At 43.4% G+C, this 18,199-nt stretch overlaps 1 protein-coding gene across 1 annotated transcript in view; it reads right to left on the minus strand.

The window, feature by feature from the left end:
* Positions 1–9,578, minus strand: part of LOC126412965 (lipase 3-like) — a 159,191-nt gene extending 149,613 nt beyond the window's left edge. The window contains exon 1 of the mRNA XM_050082857.1: positions 9,477–9,578. Coding sequence (XP_049938814.1) covers positions 9,477–9,578 — 102 coding nt within the window. The remainder of the gene's footprint in view (positions 1–9,476) is intronic.
* Positions 9,579–18,199: the final 8,621 nt, after the last annotated feature.

The following is an 18,199-nucleotide window of genomic DNA, read 5'->3' on the forward strand; positions in this document are numbered from 1 at the left end:
CAAGTCCTTTGCTGTGTCTGACAGAACTACAATGTCATCGGCGAACCTCAAAAGTTTTTATTTCTTCTCCATGAATTTTAATAACTTCTCCGAATTCCTCTTTTGTTTCTTTCACTGCTTGCTCAGTATACAGATTGAATAACATCGGGGAGAGGCTACAACCCTGTCTCACTCCCTTCCCAAACACTGCTTCCCTTTCATGCCCCTCGACTCTAATACCTGTCATCTGGTTTTTGTACAAATTGTAAATAGCCGTTCGCTTCCTGTATTTTACCTCTGCCACCTTCAGAATTTGAAAGAGAGTATTCCAGTCAACATTGTCAAAAGCTTTCTCTAAGTCTACAAATGCTAGAAACATAGGTTTCCCTTTCTTAATCTATTTTCTAAGATAAGTCGTAGGGTCAGTATTGCCTCACGTGTTCCAACGTTCCTACGGAATCCCAACTGATCTTCCCCGAGGTCGGCTTCTACCAGTTTTTCCACTCGTCTGTAAACAATTCGCGTTAGTGTTTTGCAGCTGTGACTTATTAAACTGATAGTTCGGTAATTTTCACATCTGTCAACACCTGCTTTCTTTGGGATTGGAATTATTATATTTTTCTCGAAGTCTGAGGGTATTTCGCCTGTCTCATACATCTTGCTCTCCAGACGGTAGAGTTTTGTCAGGACATACGTTGTGCTAGTGAGTATTCTCTCCTGAAGAGCTACTGAAATGTGATTCTTGCTAAATCGTCATACTCCGACTGATACGGTTCGTGCGGCTCTCCTCGTCGGAGGTTCGAGTCTTTCCTCGGGCGTGGGTGTATTTTTTGTCCTTAGCGTAAGCTAGTTTAAGTTACATTAACTAGTGTGTAAACCTAGGGACCGATGACCTCAGCAGTTTGGTCCCATGGGAACTTATCACAAATTTCCAATTTTTTTTCCGACTGACATCCGTAACCTGTGCATTGCCAAACTGTGTCTGAACTGAGCATATTAAGTCGGCTGTCCGTAGTGTATTATGTTGCTGTATACAATGCAGATTTAGTTGCTTTGGTGTGTGATCAAGTGAATAATCGGTTGCCTAGACGTTTTTCTACATTGTGATTAATGGCACCATACGATTTGCAGTGGTTGTGGGCTACGGATTGCACCAGTGAAGTTACAGTTTCTCGGTCGTTCTACTTTATCTGAATTCAGTTGTTGCTGAAATTGCTTTGAACGACTCGTTTCTTTACGGTGTTTCTTAACTATGTTCATTTATTTTTATTTAAATTATATGAGGGGCATTCAATAAGTAACGGGACACATTTTTTTCTCGATCAGTTTCGGTTGAAAAAATTGCGGAATTTGTTGTGGGATGTCGTGGAATATTCCCGTTTCACGCCTTACGGTATCATAAAGTTCCAATAGGTGAAAACGCTATATATAGCCTTCAAAATGGTGTCGGTAACGTAGGTGCGTTCCAAGACAGACCTGTCACTGAGTTTCTTTTGACGGAGAACCAGAGCGTCGTAAATATTCATAGGGCTTGCAGAATGTCTACGGAGACATGGCAGTGAACAGAAGTACGGTCAGTCTTTTTGCGAGATGTCTGTCATCATCCCCACAAGGTCATGCACACCCCACCGATCACCCACGTGTCGATCGGCTGCACGATTGATTGTGACACCTACAATGTTGATACGTGCGGACACTCTCATTTGAGGTGATCGACGGATCACAATCAAATACTTCGCTGCGTAACTGGATGTCTCTGCTAGTAGTGCTGGCACACTCGCTCACCAGCTGGTGTAGTCAAAGGCGCGTGCCTGTTGAGTTCTCGCCACATAACACAACACCATAAAAAGCACGGAGGAATCATCTGTGCGGAACTGGTCGCACGTCAGGAGGTTGGTCGTGACAATTTTTGTCGAGCTTCGTCACAGGCGATGAAACATGGGTTCGTCACTTCGAACCGAAAACAAAACGTCAATCCATGAAGTGACGCCACACCACCTCTCCTCCAAATTAAAAGTTCAGAGCTACACCCTCAGCCGGTAACGTCATGGCAACGATCTTTTGAAAATATTCTGCTTGATGTCCTCCCTCGTGGTGCAACGATTAACTCAGAAATGTATAGCGTTACCCTCAGGAATTTGAAGAAATGAGTTGAGAGTGTTCGTCGTCACAAAAATACAAACCAACTTCTTCTTCTCTATGACAACGCAAGGCCTCACACGAGAGGAGCTCACAAAACTTCAATGGACTCTTCTTCCTCATTCACCGTAGACCCCGGACCTCGCCCCTCTGACTTCCATCACATTGTCCCAGTTAAAGATACATTCCGCGGGAAGCAGTAGGTAGATGATGGGGATGTTATTGATGCAGCAGGACGTTGGCTCCGACATCTACCAGCAGATTGGTACCATGCGGTCATACAGGTCCTCCCAGTAAAGTGGTGTAAGACCGTCGCACGGCATGGAAATTATGTTGAACAATAGCCGTTTTGTAGCTACAAGAGTGGGAAACAATATGCTCTCTTTAAGTTCCGAATAAAACCAAAAGCTATGTTACATTAGTTACTGAATGCCCCTCGTAATTAACTTGAGTCTTCGGTAAATAACTGATTGCTATTTCAATTGATTCGGTTACAGTACCTTTTAATGTTTTATTTTTTAAGTCACTAATAATATAAACTGTCCTGGTTTAACTCGATTGTGGTTATACTACACTACTGACTATTAAAATTTCTACACAACGAAGATGACGTGCTACAGACGCGAAATTTAACCGACAGGAAGAAGATGCTGTGATATGCAAATGATTAGCTTTTCAAAGCATTCACACAAGGCTGGCGCCGGTGGCGACACCTACAATGTGCTAACATGAGGAAAGTTTCCAACCGATTTCTCATACACAAACAGTAGTTGACCGACGTTGCCTGGTAAAACGTTGTTGTGATGCCTCGTTTAAGGAGGATAAATGCGTATCATCACGTTTCATACTTTGATAAAGGTCGGATTGTAAACTATCGCGATTGCGGTATATCGTATCGCGACACTGCTGCTCGTGTTGGTCGAGACCCAATGACTGTTTGCAGAATATGGGATCGGTGGGTTCAGGATGGTAATACGGAACGTCGTGCTGGATCCCAACGGCCTCGTATCACTAGCAGTCGAGATGACAGGCATCTTATCCGCATGGCTGTAACGGATCGTGCAGCCACGTCTCGATACCTGAGTCAACGGATGTGGGCGTTTGCAAGACAACAACCATCTGCACGAACAGTTCGACGCCGAATGCAGCAGCATGGACAATCAGCTCGGAGACCATGGCTGCGGTTACCCTTGACGCTGCATCACAGACAGGAACGCCTGCGATGGTGTACTCAACGACGAACCTGGGTGCACCAATGGCAAAACGTCATTTTTTCGGATGAATCCAGGTTCTGCTTACAGCATTACGATGGTCGCATCCATGTTTGACGACATCGCGGTGAACGTACATTAGAAGCGTGTATTCGTCATCGCTATACTGGCATATCACCCGGCGTAATGGTATGGGGTGCCATTGGTTCATTGGTTACACGTCTCGGTCACCTCTTGTTCGCATTGATGGACATTTTTACCAGTGGATGTTACATTTCAGATGTGTTACGACCCGTGGCTCTACCCTTCATTCGATCCCTGCGAAACCCTACATTTCAGATGGATATTGCACGACCGCATGTTGCAGGTACTGTACGGGCCTTTCTGGATACAGAAAATGTTCGACTGCTGCCCTGGCCAGCACATTCTCCAGATCTCTCACCAATTGCAAACGTATGGTCAATGGTGGCCTAACAACTGGCTCGTCACAATACGCCAGTCACTACTCTTGATGAACTGTGGTATCGTGTTGGAGCTGCATGGGCAGCTGTACCTGTACACGCCATCCAAGCTCTGTTTGACTCAATGCCCAGTCGTATGAAGGCCGTTATTACGACCAGAGGTGGTTGTTCTGGGTACTGATTTCTCAAGATCTATACACCCAAATTGCGTGAAAATGTAATCACATGCCAGTTCTAGTATATTGGTCCAATGAATACCCGTTTATCATCTGAATTTCTTCTTGGTGTAGCAATTTTAATGGCCAGTAGTGTACTGTAGTATTAACTTCATTTAAGTTTTTTGGATTTGAGTTTAATTAATAGTACATTGATGCGCTAAATTATGAATTCAGTTATTTGGAAAGGTTGATTGTTCAAATAAATCTACTTTCTCTTCCAGTGGTCAGTAAATATGTAAATGGTGTGCTTCTTAACCCGAACTCAATCAATTCCGCCCTCTAATCCTAAGGGCCCTACTGCATGTAACAGTGTGAAATCCATGGAGATGAAATCGTCGGACCAAGCTGCGTGCCCAGTACTCTGGCAAGTGAGGTGTATCGAGCTTTTTTCATCTGCAATTTACGTTCTCTCCTTGAAAATATCAGTCTACATATTATAGGCCTTGTTGAATGGAGCACGATGGTCGTCCGGTCCAGTCTGCATGTGATCTTGTGCAAGAACTGGATTTCCTGCAAGCTGTTTTGGACCCTGTGGTCCTCAGGAGTGGCACATACGTTTGCCCAATTTAAGGCCAGTAGATTTCATTTTGTGGGGATATCTAAAGAATAGTATTTATGTTACAACACCCAGATGAATTCAAAGAGCGCATCGAGGAAGGTTCTCACTTCGTGGCACGAACACTCCGTCTGCGTGTCGTTTAGAAGGCGCACTGAGTTGTGTGCGCAGAAAAATTGGCACGTCTTTGAGAACCCCACATAAATGCACACTCCGCCACCAGAACGTCCATCTGAATACAGTTATCTTCCTATAACACATTGAACGTTTCTGGTCCCCTATCTGAAATTGTCAGAAATTTAATTTTTTGTGCACAGTTGGTTTGAAAACATCAGCTACGTGAAGAAACGTATTGTTCTATTTAAAAAACTATCACTTGTTACTGTCTCTCTCTGGAAAATAACTAAGTAAACTATAAGGACGGAAAAAATCGCAACACCAAGAATGAGCTGTGCTACATAAACGAAAGTTGGTAGACGTCTTTCTACACCTGAAAGATCATGTCTAATATGATTTCGTGCCAGTCGCATAAGAGTGGCGCTAACGAAGCCACTATGAGAATGCAAATCAGGTTTGCTTTTAATACATGTTGTAACGGTCGTAAGCGTTAATTACCTTTGAGAGCTACCTTGGTGAGCTGATGTTAGACAAGAATACCTTTATGGCGACAAAGACGCCATTATCAACATCCTAATGACAAGGAGAGGCCCCGACGTTGGGATCATGGATTTACTTCAAACTTTGTACACTTTTAGTAGGCCAACAAAACAATGTAATGTGAAAGTAGTAAGGTGCACTACTTCGGCAATTCGGAGAAAATCGCAAGAGACGTTTTAGGCATCTGTTACGTAAATCATATTCCTGTGCAAAGGAAAAGTAATGGAGGATTTAGTGTGGTAATGTGGTTATCGTTCGCGCTTCGCAAGAGGGTCGAGGTCGAGACGACGGTTCGGATCCCACGAAAACTTACTTTTTAATCTACAATTTTTTCATCACTGGCCTTATTATTTAATTTACGTGACATTTGAGAGGTAATATAATGAAAAATACCTGTATTTGCATGAAGTACTTGCATGGAGTTTCAATTTATGTTTTACATGTCTGTATGACAAATAACATCCTGCGACGTTTCATGTCGAGAGCACATCCGACAAGTAATTCTATTGCCCTTTTGGTCTGGCACACTGCGACTTACTATATTACTGATTTTGAATAACGTCATTCGCATCATTATTTATCGATGTTTGCTTTGGGCTATCCAAGCCTGTCTCTCGTCCTTGAAAATTTAATTAGAGTTTGTAAACAGTCAAAAAACATATGAAATTCACTACAACTTCATGAGAGTATATGTGGGTGTTTTACATAATAGTGCCTCTTAAATGTCATATAAATAAAATAATGAGACCAGTTGTGGAAAAATGATTAACAAATAAATGGAGGTGGATTCAACTGTCGCCTCGACCACGACCCTCTTGCCAGGCGCGCACGCGGACCACACGAGCACAACGAATTCTTGTTGCATCTCCTTTCTCGCAAGTATGTAACTTACATAACGGTCTCTTGCTATTTTCTCCGAATTGCCAGACTGGTGAACCTTACTACTTTCGCATTATGTTGTTTTAATAGCCTACTATAGGTGTACAAAGTTCGAAGTAAATCCGTGGTCCCAACGAAGTGGCCTCTCCTTGTGAGTCTGAATGCGTCGTGCAACAGGGCTACGACAAACTAGAAGTTCCCGCTGCGATATTGCAGAAAGACTTGGCAGGCCTGCAGCCTCTGTATATGATTGCTGGCAGCCGTGGTCACGAGCATGTAGGGTCACAAGAAGACCAGACTCCAGACGGCCACGTGGCACTACCACAAGGGAAGACCATCATGTTTGGCGTATGGCTCTGGCGCATCGTATTGCATCTGCAGCAGCAATGTGAGCAGCAGTTGACACCACAGTGACACAACGAACTGTTACAAATTGTTTGCTTCAAGAACACCTCCCACCCAGACGCCCTAAGGCGTGCATTCCACTGACCAAACCACCGCTATCTGCCACCTCACTGATGTCAAGCGAGAGCTCATTAGAGGGAAGAGAGGAGGACTGGGGCGTTTTTTGATGAAAGCTGGTTCTGTCTCCGTGCAAGTGATGACCTTGTGTTGGTTACAAGGAGGCTAGCTGAGGTCCTGCATCCAACCGATCTGCATTTTAGACCAGTGGACCACGCCTGGAGTTATGGTCTGGGTGTGATTTCGTATGACAGCAGGAGCACTATCATGGATATCCCACACACCCCGAATGCAAAATTGTGCGTCAGTCTGGTGATTCGACCTGTTGTGCTGCCATTCGTGAACAGCATTCCAGGGTGTGTTCAAATGGGTCAAATGGCTCTGAGCACTATGGGACTTAACTTCTGAGGTCATCAGTCCCCTAGAACTTAGAACTACTTAAACCTAACTAACCTAAGAACATCACACACATCCATGCCCGAGGCAGGATTCGAACCTGCCACCGTTGCGGTTGCGCGGTTCCAGACTGTAGCGCCTAAACCGCTCGGCCACTCCGGCCGGCCAGGGTGTGTTCTCCAAGAGGATAACCATACCGATTTAGTAACCCAACATGCTCGAGAGCACATATGGGACATAATCAGACGACAGCTCCAGCGTCATCCACAAACACCAGTAACAGTTCCTCAAACTGATATCTGACACCTGTACAACACAATGCATGCACATTTGCACTCAACACACTGGCGGTTACACGGATTTTTAATGTACGAGGGTCTCTCCAAAAGAAATGCACACTATTTTTTTAAATCCATCTTTTATTCTACGTGTTTGAAAGTTTTACAGTGTGTAGATACATCCTTTAGGAACAATATTTTCACTTCTCCACATAATTTCCATCCCTCTCAACTGCCTTACGCCTTCTTGGAACAAGCGTCTGTATACCCGCACGGTAAAATTCTGGACTAACCTGTTGGAGCTACTGTTTGGCAGCGTGCACAAGGGAGTCAGCATCTTCAAACCTTGTTCCACGAAGAGAGTCTTTCAGTTTCCCAAAGAGATGATAGTCACGTGGAGCCAGGTGAGGACTGTAAGGCAGGTTTTTCAGTGTTGTCCATCTGAGTTTTGTGATCGCTCCCATGGTTTTTTGACTGACATGTGGCTGTGCACTGTCATGAAACAGCAAAACATCCTGCTTTTGCCCATGTAGTCGAACACGACTCAGTCGAGCTTGAAGTTTCTTCGGTGTCGTCACATATACACCAGAATTTATGGTGGTTCCACTTGACACGATGTCCACAAGCAAGAGTCCTTCGGAATCGAAAAACACCATAGCCATAACTTTTCCAGCAGAAGGTGTGGCTTTGAATTTTTTTTCTTGAGTGAATTTGCATGATGCCACTCTATTAATTGCCTTTTCGTCTCTGGTGAAAAATGATGGAGCCATGTTTCATCACCTGTAACAATTCTTCCAAGAAATTCATCTCCACCATTCTCGTATTGTTCCAAAAGTTCGCTGCATACCGGTTTTCTTGTTTCTTTGTGAGCCACTGTCAACATCCTGGGAACCCACCTGACACAAACCTTTTTTAACGCCAACACTTTCAGTATTCTGCAAACACTTCCTTCCCCTATCGTTCACTGTGATGCGTCTGTCAGCAGTCACCAGTTCGTTAACTCTCTGCACATTGTTTGAAGTGTGTGCAGTAGGAGGCCTGCTGCTGCGAGGACAATCATCAGTATTGCCGTGCTCGTTTTCATCACGTAACCTGCTTGCCCACCGACTAACTGTACTGTGATCGGCAGCAGCATCTCCATTCACATTTTTCAACCTCTTGTGGATGTTTCACACTGTCTCGTTTTCACAGCGCAGGAATTCTATGACAGCACGTTGCTTCTGACGAACGTCAAGTGTAGCAGCCATCTTGAAGACATGATGTGATGGCGCAACTCACGGGAACAGGTTGAACTAAGTTTGAAAACAAGCGGGAAGGATGTATCTACACACTCTAAAACTTTCACACATGCAGAATAAAAACTGTATTTTTACAAAAATAGTGTGCATTTCTTTTGGAGTGAACTTCATACCAGCATTTCACATTTGCAATGGCTTTTGTAGTGCTTACGTTAACCTGTGGTCTTGCAATGTTAATAACTGACATATTTTACCTAGACAAATGTATTCCCAAAACCTCATTATTCTAAAGTAACTATTTTTTGGTGTTGTGTCCGCCCCATTAGCTGAACAATAAGCATGTTCGAACGCCACGCACGGCAGCCCGGATTCGATTCCCGGCTGGGATGGGAGATTTTTTCCTCTCAGGGACAGAGTGTTGTGCTGTCCTCATCATCATTTCATCCCAATTGTCTCCGCGCAAGTGGCCCAATGTGGCGTCGCACTCAATAAGACTTGCACTTTGTGGCCGAACTTCCCGCCTGGGAACTCCCGGCCACTGACGCCATATGATCGTTTCCATATTTTTTTGTGTTGTTCATAACTCCATAGAGGGACTAATGTTTTTTATATTTACCTATACAAGCATACCTTTCTTAATCATTATTTTGTAAGTTATGAAGGAAATACCCTTCCTGAAACACTCTGTTTTAACAGTATACAATGTTTGGGTGGCAATCCAGTGGAGCCCGGCATATGAATGTTCCTGTCAGATTAAAAATATGTGTCTGGTAGAGGACCAGCATACAGGCTTTATCGGCGAGGAAAATTTCATAGCAGTACACGACTCTCCTTAGAGTAAAAATTAGTTGTGTACGCTCAGCAAGTAATTTAACATTGTACCTGGCCATATGCATTCTACCTGCAACCAGTCAGTAAAGGCTGACTCGATACAGTGCCCCGCATTCACCTTAGAAGTTGGACAGGACGCAGATAAGAGACGGATACATAGGAGTGTCTTACCGTGGGGATCCACGGGCTGGGTTCCGGGGTGCGGCTTACGCGGCGCACCTGTCCCATCAGCAGCATCAGGGCCGCAGCCAGGCGCGCGGCCAGCGACGGCATCCTGTGCAGCACAAAACTCACTAAATAACTTGGCTCGTGGCTTAAGAGAGGGGATAACACTAGTGGTGGGAGGGGGGCACTGCTAATGGACACTGCACATCAGGGAGATGCAGTTCAACAGCTGAAGGCTGCTCACAAGCAGAACAGCTAGCGAGTCTGCAAACGACTGTATGCAAGTGCAACCAATAATTCGACAAGTCAATAATTTCTAACTGGTGAACCAAACAACAAAATCAGCACGTGAAAGAAACATATGGCCATAGCTAATGAACGAAGAGCTCACCTCAGCAGGCGACACTGCAGCCCCCTCAGCACAGAGGGGTAAACTCTATCAGTGCTGAGACTGAAAATGAATTTCTGTGCAAGGACCATGTTATCTTGTGCAAGCTCTACATAGGAAATCCCGAGCTACAGTGAACCATTGTTTAGACCATATCTCACTAGAGAACCTTAAGTTCTCTTCAATATTCATCATAATTACGAGATTTGATGGTCATTGTCCAGATATCAGTTTTCTAAGGCAATAAGATGAACTTCTCAGGAACACTCTAAAAAATCGACTTTGAAGATCACCCAGCGCTGTTAAACAAGAACATTTCCAGTTTTTTCAGAGAGGCCCTTGTATTTGAATGTGTACCCTTGTAATTGCGACGCCGCTGGTTCGATACCCGATAGACACAGCTATTTTCATTATTTTCTACTTTTTAATTCCACATTTATTACAAAATTGAAACGTTAACTGACATATATTAATTCACAGTTTTCTTTCATCCACAGTTAACATAGTTATTGAACCGTACCAAAAAAAAACCTAATTTAGTTACAAGCTACGGCGTGCACACACATTATTCAATATGTAAACGTCACTACAGATATTCGTATTTATGTTACGACATGTTCAATATGCCTGTCATCATTGGCGATGATGTGACGCAGACGAATAGCGAAATTCTGCATGGCTCACTGAAGTGTCAGAACATTGATGCTGTCGATGACCTCTGGAATGGTTGTTTTCCGCTCAGCAAAGGTTTTAGGTTTATTGCCGTACGTCTTGTCTGTAACATAGCCCCACAGAGGGCGTCGCATGTGTTCAGATGCGGAGACTATGGCAGCCAATCGAAGTCCATGCCAGTGGCCTCTTGGTAACCCAGAGCCAGAATGTGGTCCACAAAGTACTCCTCCAGAACACTCTCCTGCTTCGATGTGGCTCAGCTCCGTCTTGAATGAACCACATCTTGTCCAAATCAGGGTCACTTTCTATAATGAAGATGAAATCATCTTTCTTATTGCCGAACCCATCCAAATAAAAACGATATTCACATCAAAGTCCTGTTCATCAATTCTGTGGACAATAGTATTGGCGAAATACAACCGCTGTTCCATGGCCCTGGGGCTTAATGGGTGATGGTTTGAATTTTGTATGGGAAGAGATGCAGGTCTTCAACAACAATTTGTCGCAGTGTCTCCTGGTTGCTTCGCACCTGTTGTGCAGCTCGTCTGATCGATTTCCTGTGGCTGGTTTGAAACAGAGAGCATGTCTTCTCGATGTTTTCAGGCGTTTTCAGCCTTTTTGGAACACCGACGTTGCCAACACTGTCATCACGAACACTACCCGTGTAAGTATGCTGTTTAGGTTTTTATGTTGGTAACGCCACGTAGCGCTCTGTATGAAAATCACTGGCTGTGCTGTGTGCAGTCTGTGGCTAGTTTGCATTGTTGTCTGGAATTGTAGTGTTGGGCAGTTGGATGTTAACAGCGCGTAGCGCTGTGCAGTTGGAGGTGAGCCGCCAGCAGTGGTGGATGTGGGGAGAGAGATGGCGGAGTTTTGAAATTTGTAAGACTGGATTTCAGTTATGACTATTAAGGTAAGTACATTGTTTGTTCTCTATTAAAATCTTTCATTTGCTAACTATGCCTATCAGTAGTTAGTGCCTTCCGTAGTTTGAATCTTTTATTTAGCTGGCAGTAGTGGCGCTCGCTGTATTGCAGTAGTTCGAGTAACGAAGATTTTTGTGAGGTAAGCGATTTGTGAAACGCATAGGTTAATGTTAGTCAGGGCCATTTTTTTGCAGGGATTTTTGAAAGTCAGATTGCGTTGCGCTAAAAATATTGTGTGTCAGTTTAAGCACAGTCTTGTATAATTGTTCAAAATGGGGACGTTTCAGCCGTTCTCTCAAACTTGCGAATCAAATTCTTGATTGTTAGCACACTTCGACCAGTTGTCTTCAGCTTGAACTCTGTCGCAAATTTCCTTTGAGCGTCATTTGGGCTGTTATTGCTCGCGTAGTAGGTCTTCACAAGTGCTATACGCTCAGGCACGCTGTACCGTGACATTTCCACTTGCAAATTGCCGACAACAACAAGCCGCGTGCGCATGAATATACTAATTCTCGTCATACCCCACGGCTAACCGTGCACGTCCTAACGCAAACCGTTCACAAGTTATGACGATTTGGTTTCATGTAGTTCAATAATTGTTAACGTGTAAGAGTGTGGAACCAGAATCAACATTCAACATATACGATTTATAAAAGCTATGTAATAGGTTAATATATAGGGTAAAATGTAAGTGACAGAATAACTGGCAAATATTATTGATATCTGTGGGATGTGTCAACGTCTTTGTATCAAACATAAAGGAGTCACAGATTACATGGAGAACAACATTTATAAGAGATAAATTGTTTGCTGATGCTCCCTGGTGATGCTAGAGATTCTTTTGTATGGCTTATGGCCCTGAGAGATGGTAGGCTGTAGACACTTTGTGAAGCATGTCATCCTTGTGTACTCTCTATAAGTTTCTAAAATATCTTTCTCCGCTTTGAGATCCTCATTCTTTAGCTTTTCTTGATGAAAAACACTGTCAGATTACTTTGACTTCTGGTTAGCAGACCCTTCCAGTTCAGTGAAATCTCTTCATCTCAGGAAAGGCGAATACTGAAGGACCCCTATCATCGCCACAAACCACCAACGAACATTTGGAGTCTAAAAGAAGTTATACCCCTAACGTAAACTAACAACCCTGGACGTTTGATGCAAAGTTTTCGAAAAACCTTGTACACAGTGTATACATTTCACGATAAGAATAGTGTAAATTGAAGCTGGAGTGGGGAGAAAGGAAGGAAAAGTGAAGAAACTAGTGATATCTGATGCGTCAGGACTTTATACAATGTCAGCGGCGACGAGTAAAAATTTGTGCTGGATAGGACTCGAAACCGGTATCTCCTGTTTACCGAGGAGTTGCGTTAACCACTGCTCACCCAGGCACTGAAAGTTGTGGATTCATTGCCCATTGAGGCGATTGAATTATATGACTGCGGATGCACATTTACACGCTACTTCCAGTGGGAATCTAAGACTAGCTAGCAGGGAGGATATGGACGCCGACTATGAGTAGGTAGCATTAGTTGTGAGTGTGGGTCAGCCGGAAATCGTGCCGAGATAGTTCGTGCATTTGCGATAAACACTTTGTCCGGTTGGCCAGTGGTTAACGCAACTGCCTAGTAAGCAGGAGATCCCGACTTCGAGTCCCAGTCCGGCACACATTTTCACTCGCTGCCACTGATTCCGCATAAAGTTTCGATGCTCTTGATGTTCCTTCCCCTTACCTTTTCTTTCTCACTCCACCACATTCAATATGCGCCGCAGCTGCGTATTCCTCGCAGTGTCTGTTCTTTCTTAAACGTCCGAAAGAACAGACAACACACAATCATATAACAATAAGAAGTTTCACAATTTTTTACCAAATGTTAATTTATTATGTATTCTCTCTTTCTGAAGTGATTACTTGTTAAAAATAGAACTACTTTACCTTTATTAAAACGATAACTTTTTGCCCGTGATTTTGTCCAAATATGCATATGTCACACGTATTAGATAGACACCTGTGTCTTTTGAGAGACACAAACATCAGTAAATCATTGTCGTTTCGAGAAAAATGACTGTCACTACCACCTGTCTGTGCCTTGGCTGTTGTACACCATGCGACTTAAGAGGGGACCTTAAATGCGTTTGTAGTACCCATTCTTGTGGCATGACTTAGACCCCTAAACGCGCTGACAAAATTATTGGCTCACTGCAGTGCTCATACTTCGATGTTTGACTTGATTGACGAACTGAGTATCACAAATAAGAGATAGATGGAGCTTCATTTTAAGAATTCGATGCCAGTTACATACAGAAAAGAAATACAAACATGTCGTTTTCGAACATTTTTTACGGCACCCCTTCTCATCCTCACACTCATCCCTAGGGCTAGTAGAGGTATTTTACTCCTACAGTATTTTTGTACGACTAATGGTTCATCTGCCGGTGCTTACCATATTCGGTGGAAATTGCTGCAGGTGTTCTTGAGTTCTGCTTTTATGTCACCCCTTTTCAGCCCATCCTCATCCTTGGAGGTTCTGGGCGTGTTTTACTGTCACAGTAATTTTTTTTCCAGATAGTAAGTGACAGTTGTGCCAAGTATAATAGAAATTACTTGATTCGTTACAAGGAGATGCTGATGTGTTTCTGGCTTTGCCTCATTCTGCAGTCCTAGAAATGAAACATCATCACGACTGCCATCAGTGCACCTATGGATAGCAGAAACTGAGGTTCGAAACTAATGTCGATCATTATCGAATATTTTTACATGTCGTGGCTTCTCACCCTCACCCCTTCTCCTGTGTTGGTGTAGGTACATTACCCACTCAGTACTTTTATACAAATAGTTACAAAATTAATGAAAATTAAAAATTTGGTCCAAATTGCCCCAGACGTTTCTGTAATCCACTTTGTCACCACCTTTTGACCTTCACCCTCAATCCTGCGGAAGTTAGGTGCTTCTAAGCCCCAGTCCCCACCGCTGATTTTTTCAGGTAGTAAGGGATGTGTGGATCACGTTTGGCTAAAACCGATCCAGTGGTTTAGGAGGGGATCTTAAACGTACATACATACATTCAATAACTTTTATAAATATGAAGATTATGATGTAATATTTGTTAATTAATACTGTTAACTGCATAATAAATATAGAGTTCAAATAACAATAAAAAATTTGTATGTAGCGAAATGAAACCAACAATCTCAGAATGAAAGACCAAAACTCTACACGTTTAGTTACAGGTATCTCATTAATAAAGACCTCGAAATCTTTCATCTTTAACACTACTAGCAAGCTTTTAAAATCGATTTTTCCAGGCGGTCTGGGAAAGTACATCGTCTTGCTTTAGAAATTAATGCCCGGACAATCGTTTTAGCAACCCATAAGTGCGAATATAATAGATGGGGGACCACCCCATAAGACCTCCTCGTCAGTCCTAATATAATAATATAGCCTGCGTATCTACCGCCTAATTTATATCATGCTTCATACAATTTGTATGTATTTTTTAAGGAGAGATGTGTATCGAGAGTCGAAAAACGAAGTAGATATTGGGTACTCCCTAACACCTTTTGTTATTCTCGTTTTGTTTTCCGTATACGTAATTTGTACTTAACCCTGGTCAAGTCGATAAATTTCGTATTCCAATTCAAAACCCTAAATTTTTTTTGCAATGTTCACTGGAATATACTCTTTGGAACAAAATCGTTATCAGGCATAAACCACAGGGAGCGAGAGGTTATATATCACTTGTACAGAAACCAGTCTGCAGTTGTCTACCGACTTTAAAGAAAAGCAGTATTTCAGATGGATGTGAGACAGGATTGCAATCTATCCTCAGTATTATTCAGTTTGTACATCGAAGAAGCAGTACGACAACAAAGAATAAATTTTTAAATATATTAAAATCTCGTAAAGAAGAAATGGAAACTTTAACTTTTGCCGATAATATCGTTATTCTGCAGAGTCAACAAAGTAGAACGCAGCGTATACTGTCTGGAAAGAAGTTTTAAGATAAACATCAACAAAAGTAAAACATTAGTAATGGATTGTAACCAAATTAAATCAAGCTACTTTGAGATAATTATATTCCGAAATGACAAGTAGTAGTAGTAGTAATAGTTTTAATCAACCACAGTTCACTTTTACGATTGTTGGACATGTCATGATACTAAGATTTCGGAACAACAAAAATTACGTAATTCATATGTTCAAGCAACTACAGACTTATAGGTCTATTGTGACAAGTATGTTGCAGATATTCAGCCGTGGTCTTATAGTGGGAAACCTACTATTTGCCTGAAATCGTTTAGGGAAATCATTGGTAATCTAAATCACTAAGACTGGATGAAGACCGGAACCTCCATCCTCCCTAATACGAGGTCAGTTTGTTTAAAACAATGCTACCTCATTCAGTTTATCCCTAGTGTACTATAGTGTTTTCCACAGAAGTTATTTCTCACTCCCAGCCACTTCACACACTAAACACTAATCATGTAAAACTGCCCACATTATCGGCTGATCTCAGGACCATAGCGGCGATGTATGGTTTCCATACTGTGTACCACCACTTCCCATTCGCTTGCTTCAAAAACATCGTTCTATAGTAAGTGAGATTTTGAGTTCAAAACTATGGTAAAGTATTAGTATTCTCCATTGCATAGGTCTGGTAGGTTTTTGACACAAAAACAGTAGAGCGAAAGGGTTGTGTGAAATGAAACATCGTTTATTATCATTATTTTCATTACTCTTTGTAGTATCGATCTTAGCATATGCTGGGAATGTAGTCTGGCATAAATAAAATAGACTGCAGTTACGGAGTTACAAGTTTTATTCCATAATCGATTTCGAAACTGCACGTCTCGTCTTCTAATATACTATAGTACACCTCTAATCGACTGTTGCATGTTAATTACCCAGAAGTTGTCAACTAAAATACCGATAACCAGACCCTAAGTCCAAGACACCAAGCAAGTCGGTGTAGTGCCGCCGCTACCTTCTCAGCTGTCGCAAAGTCGCACCATCGGCTGCTTTGTTCAAGCCCTGTGTCTCAGTGCCGTCGGCACCCACCTGTGACCCACTGGCCCACCGACTACTTCGCTCTCTTGGTTGCTCCTGTGGTTTCCCATATCTGTTTCCAGCAATGTACACTACTGGCCATTAAAATTGCTACACCACGAAGATGACGTGCCACAGACGCGAAATTTAACCGACAGGAAGAAGATGCTGTCATATGGAAACGATTAGCTTTTCAGAGCACTCACACAAGGTTGGCGCCGGTGGCGACACCTACAACGTGCTGACATGAGGAAAGTTTCCAACCGATTTCTCATACACAAACAGCAGTTGACCGGCGTTGCCTGGTGAAACGTTGTTGTGATGCATCTTGTAACGAGGAGAAATGCGTACCATCACGTTTCCGACTTTGATAAAGGTCGGATTGTAGCCTATCGCACTGTGGTTTATCGTATCGCGACATTGCTGCTCGCTTTGGTCGAGATCCAATGACAGTTAGTAGAATATGGAATCGGTGGGTTCAGGAGGGTCATACGGAAGGCCGTGCTGGATCACAAAGGCCTCGTATCACTAGCAGTCGAGATGACAGGCATCTTATCCGCATGGCTGTAACGGATCGTGCAGCCACGTCTCGATCCCTGAGTCAGCATATGGGGACGTTTGCAAGACAACAACCATCTGCACGAACAGTTCGATGACGTTTGCAGCAGCTGGGAGACCATGGCTGCTGTTACCCTTGCCGCTGCATCACAGACAGGAGCGCCTGCGATGGTGTACTCAACGACGAACCTGGGTGCACGAATGGCAAAACGTCATTTTTTCGGATGAATCCAGATTCTGTTTACAGCATCATGAAAGTCGCATCCGTGTTTGGCGACATCGCGGTGAACGCTCTTTGGAAGCGTGTATTCGTCATCGCCATACTGGCGTATCACCCGGCGTGATGGTATGGGGTGCCATTGGTTACACATCTCGGTCACCTTTTGTTCGCATTGACGGCACTTTGAACAGTGGACGTTACCCTTCATTCGATCCCTGCGAAACCCTACATTTCAGCAAAATGGTTCAAATGGCTCTGAGCACTATGGGACTCAACTGCTGTGGTCATAAGTCCCCTAGAACTTAGAACTACTTAAACCTAACTAACCTAAGGCCAGCACACAACACCCAGCCATCACGAGGCAGAGAAAATCCCTGACCCCGCCGGGAATCGAACCCGGGAACCCGGGCGTGGGAAGCGAGAACGCTACCGCACGACCACGAGATGCGGGCTACATTTCAGCAAGATAGTGTACGACCGCATGTTACAGGTCCTGTAAGGCCCTTTCTGGATACAGAAAATGTACGACTGCTGCCTTGGGCAGCACATTCTCCAGATCTCTCACTAATTGAAAACGCCTGGTCAATTGTGGCCGAGCAACTGGCTCGTCACAATACGCCAGTCACTACTCTTGATGAACTATGGTATCGTGTTGAAGCAGCATGGGCAGCTGTACCTGTACACGCCATCCAAGCTCTGTTTGACTCAATGCCCAGTCGTATCAAGGCCGTTATTACGGCCAGAGGTGGTTGTTCTGGGTACTGATTTCTCAGTATCTATGCACCCAAATTGCGTGAAAATGTAATCACATGTCAGTTCTAGTATAATATATTTGTCCAATGAATACCCGTTTATAATCTCCATTTATTCTTGGTGTAGAAATTTTAATGGCCAGTAGTGTAGGTACACCTCCCCGACTGG

This window comes from Schistocerca serialis, chromosome 7 (genome assembly GCF_023864345.2).
Source record: "Schistocerca serialis cubense isolate TAMUIC-IGC-003099 chromosome 7, iqSchSeri2.2, whole genome shotgun sequence".
NCBI classification, from domain to species: Eukaryota; Metazoa; Arthropoda; class Insecta; order Orthoptera; family Acrididae; genus Schistocerca; species Schistocerca serialis.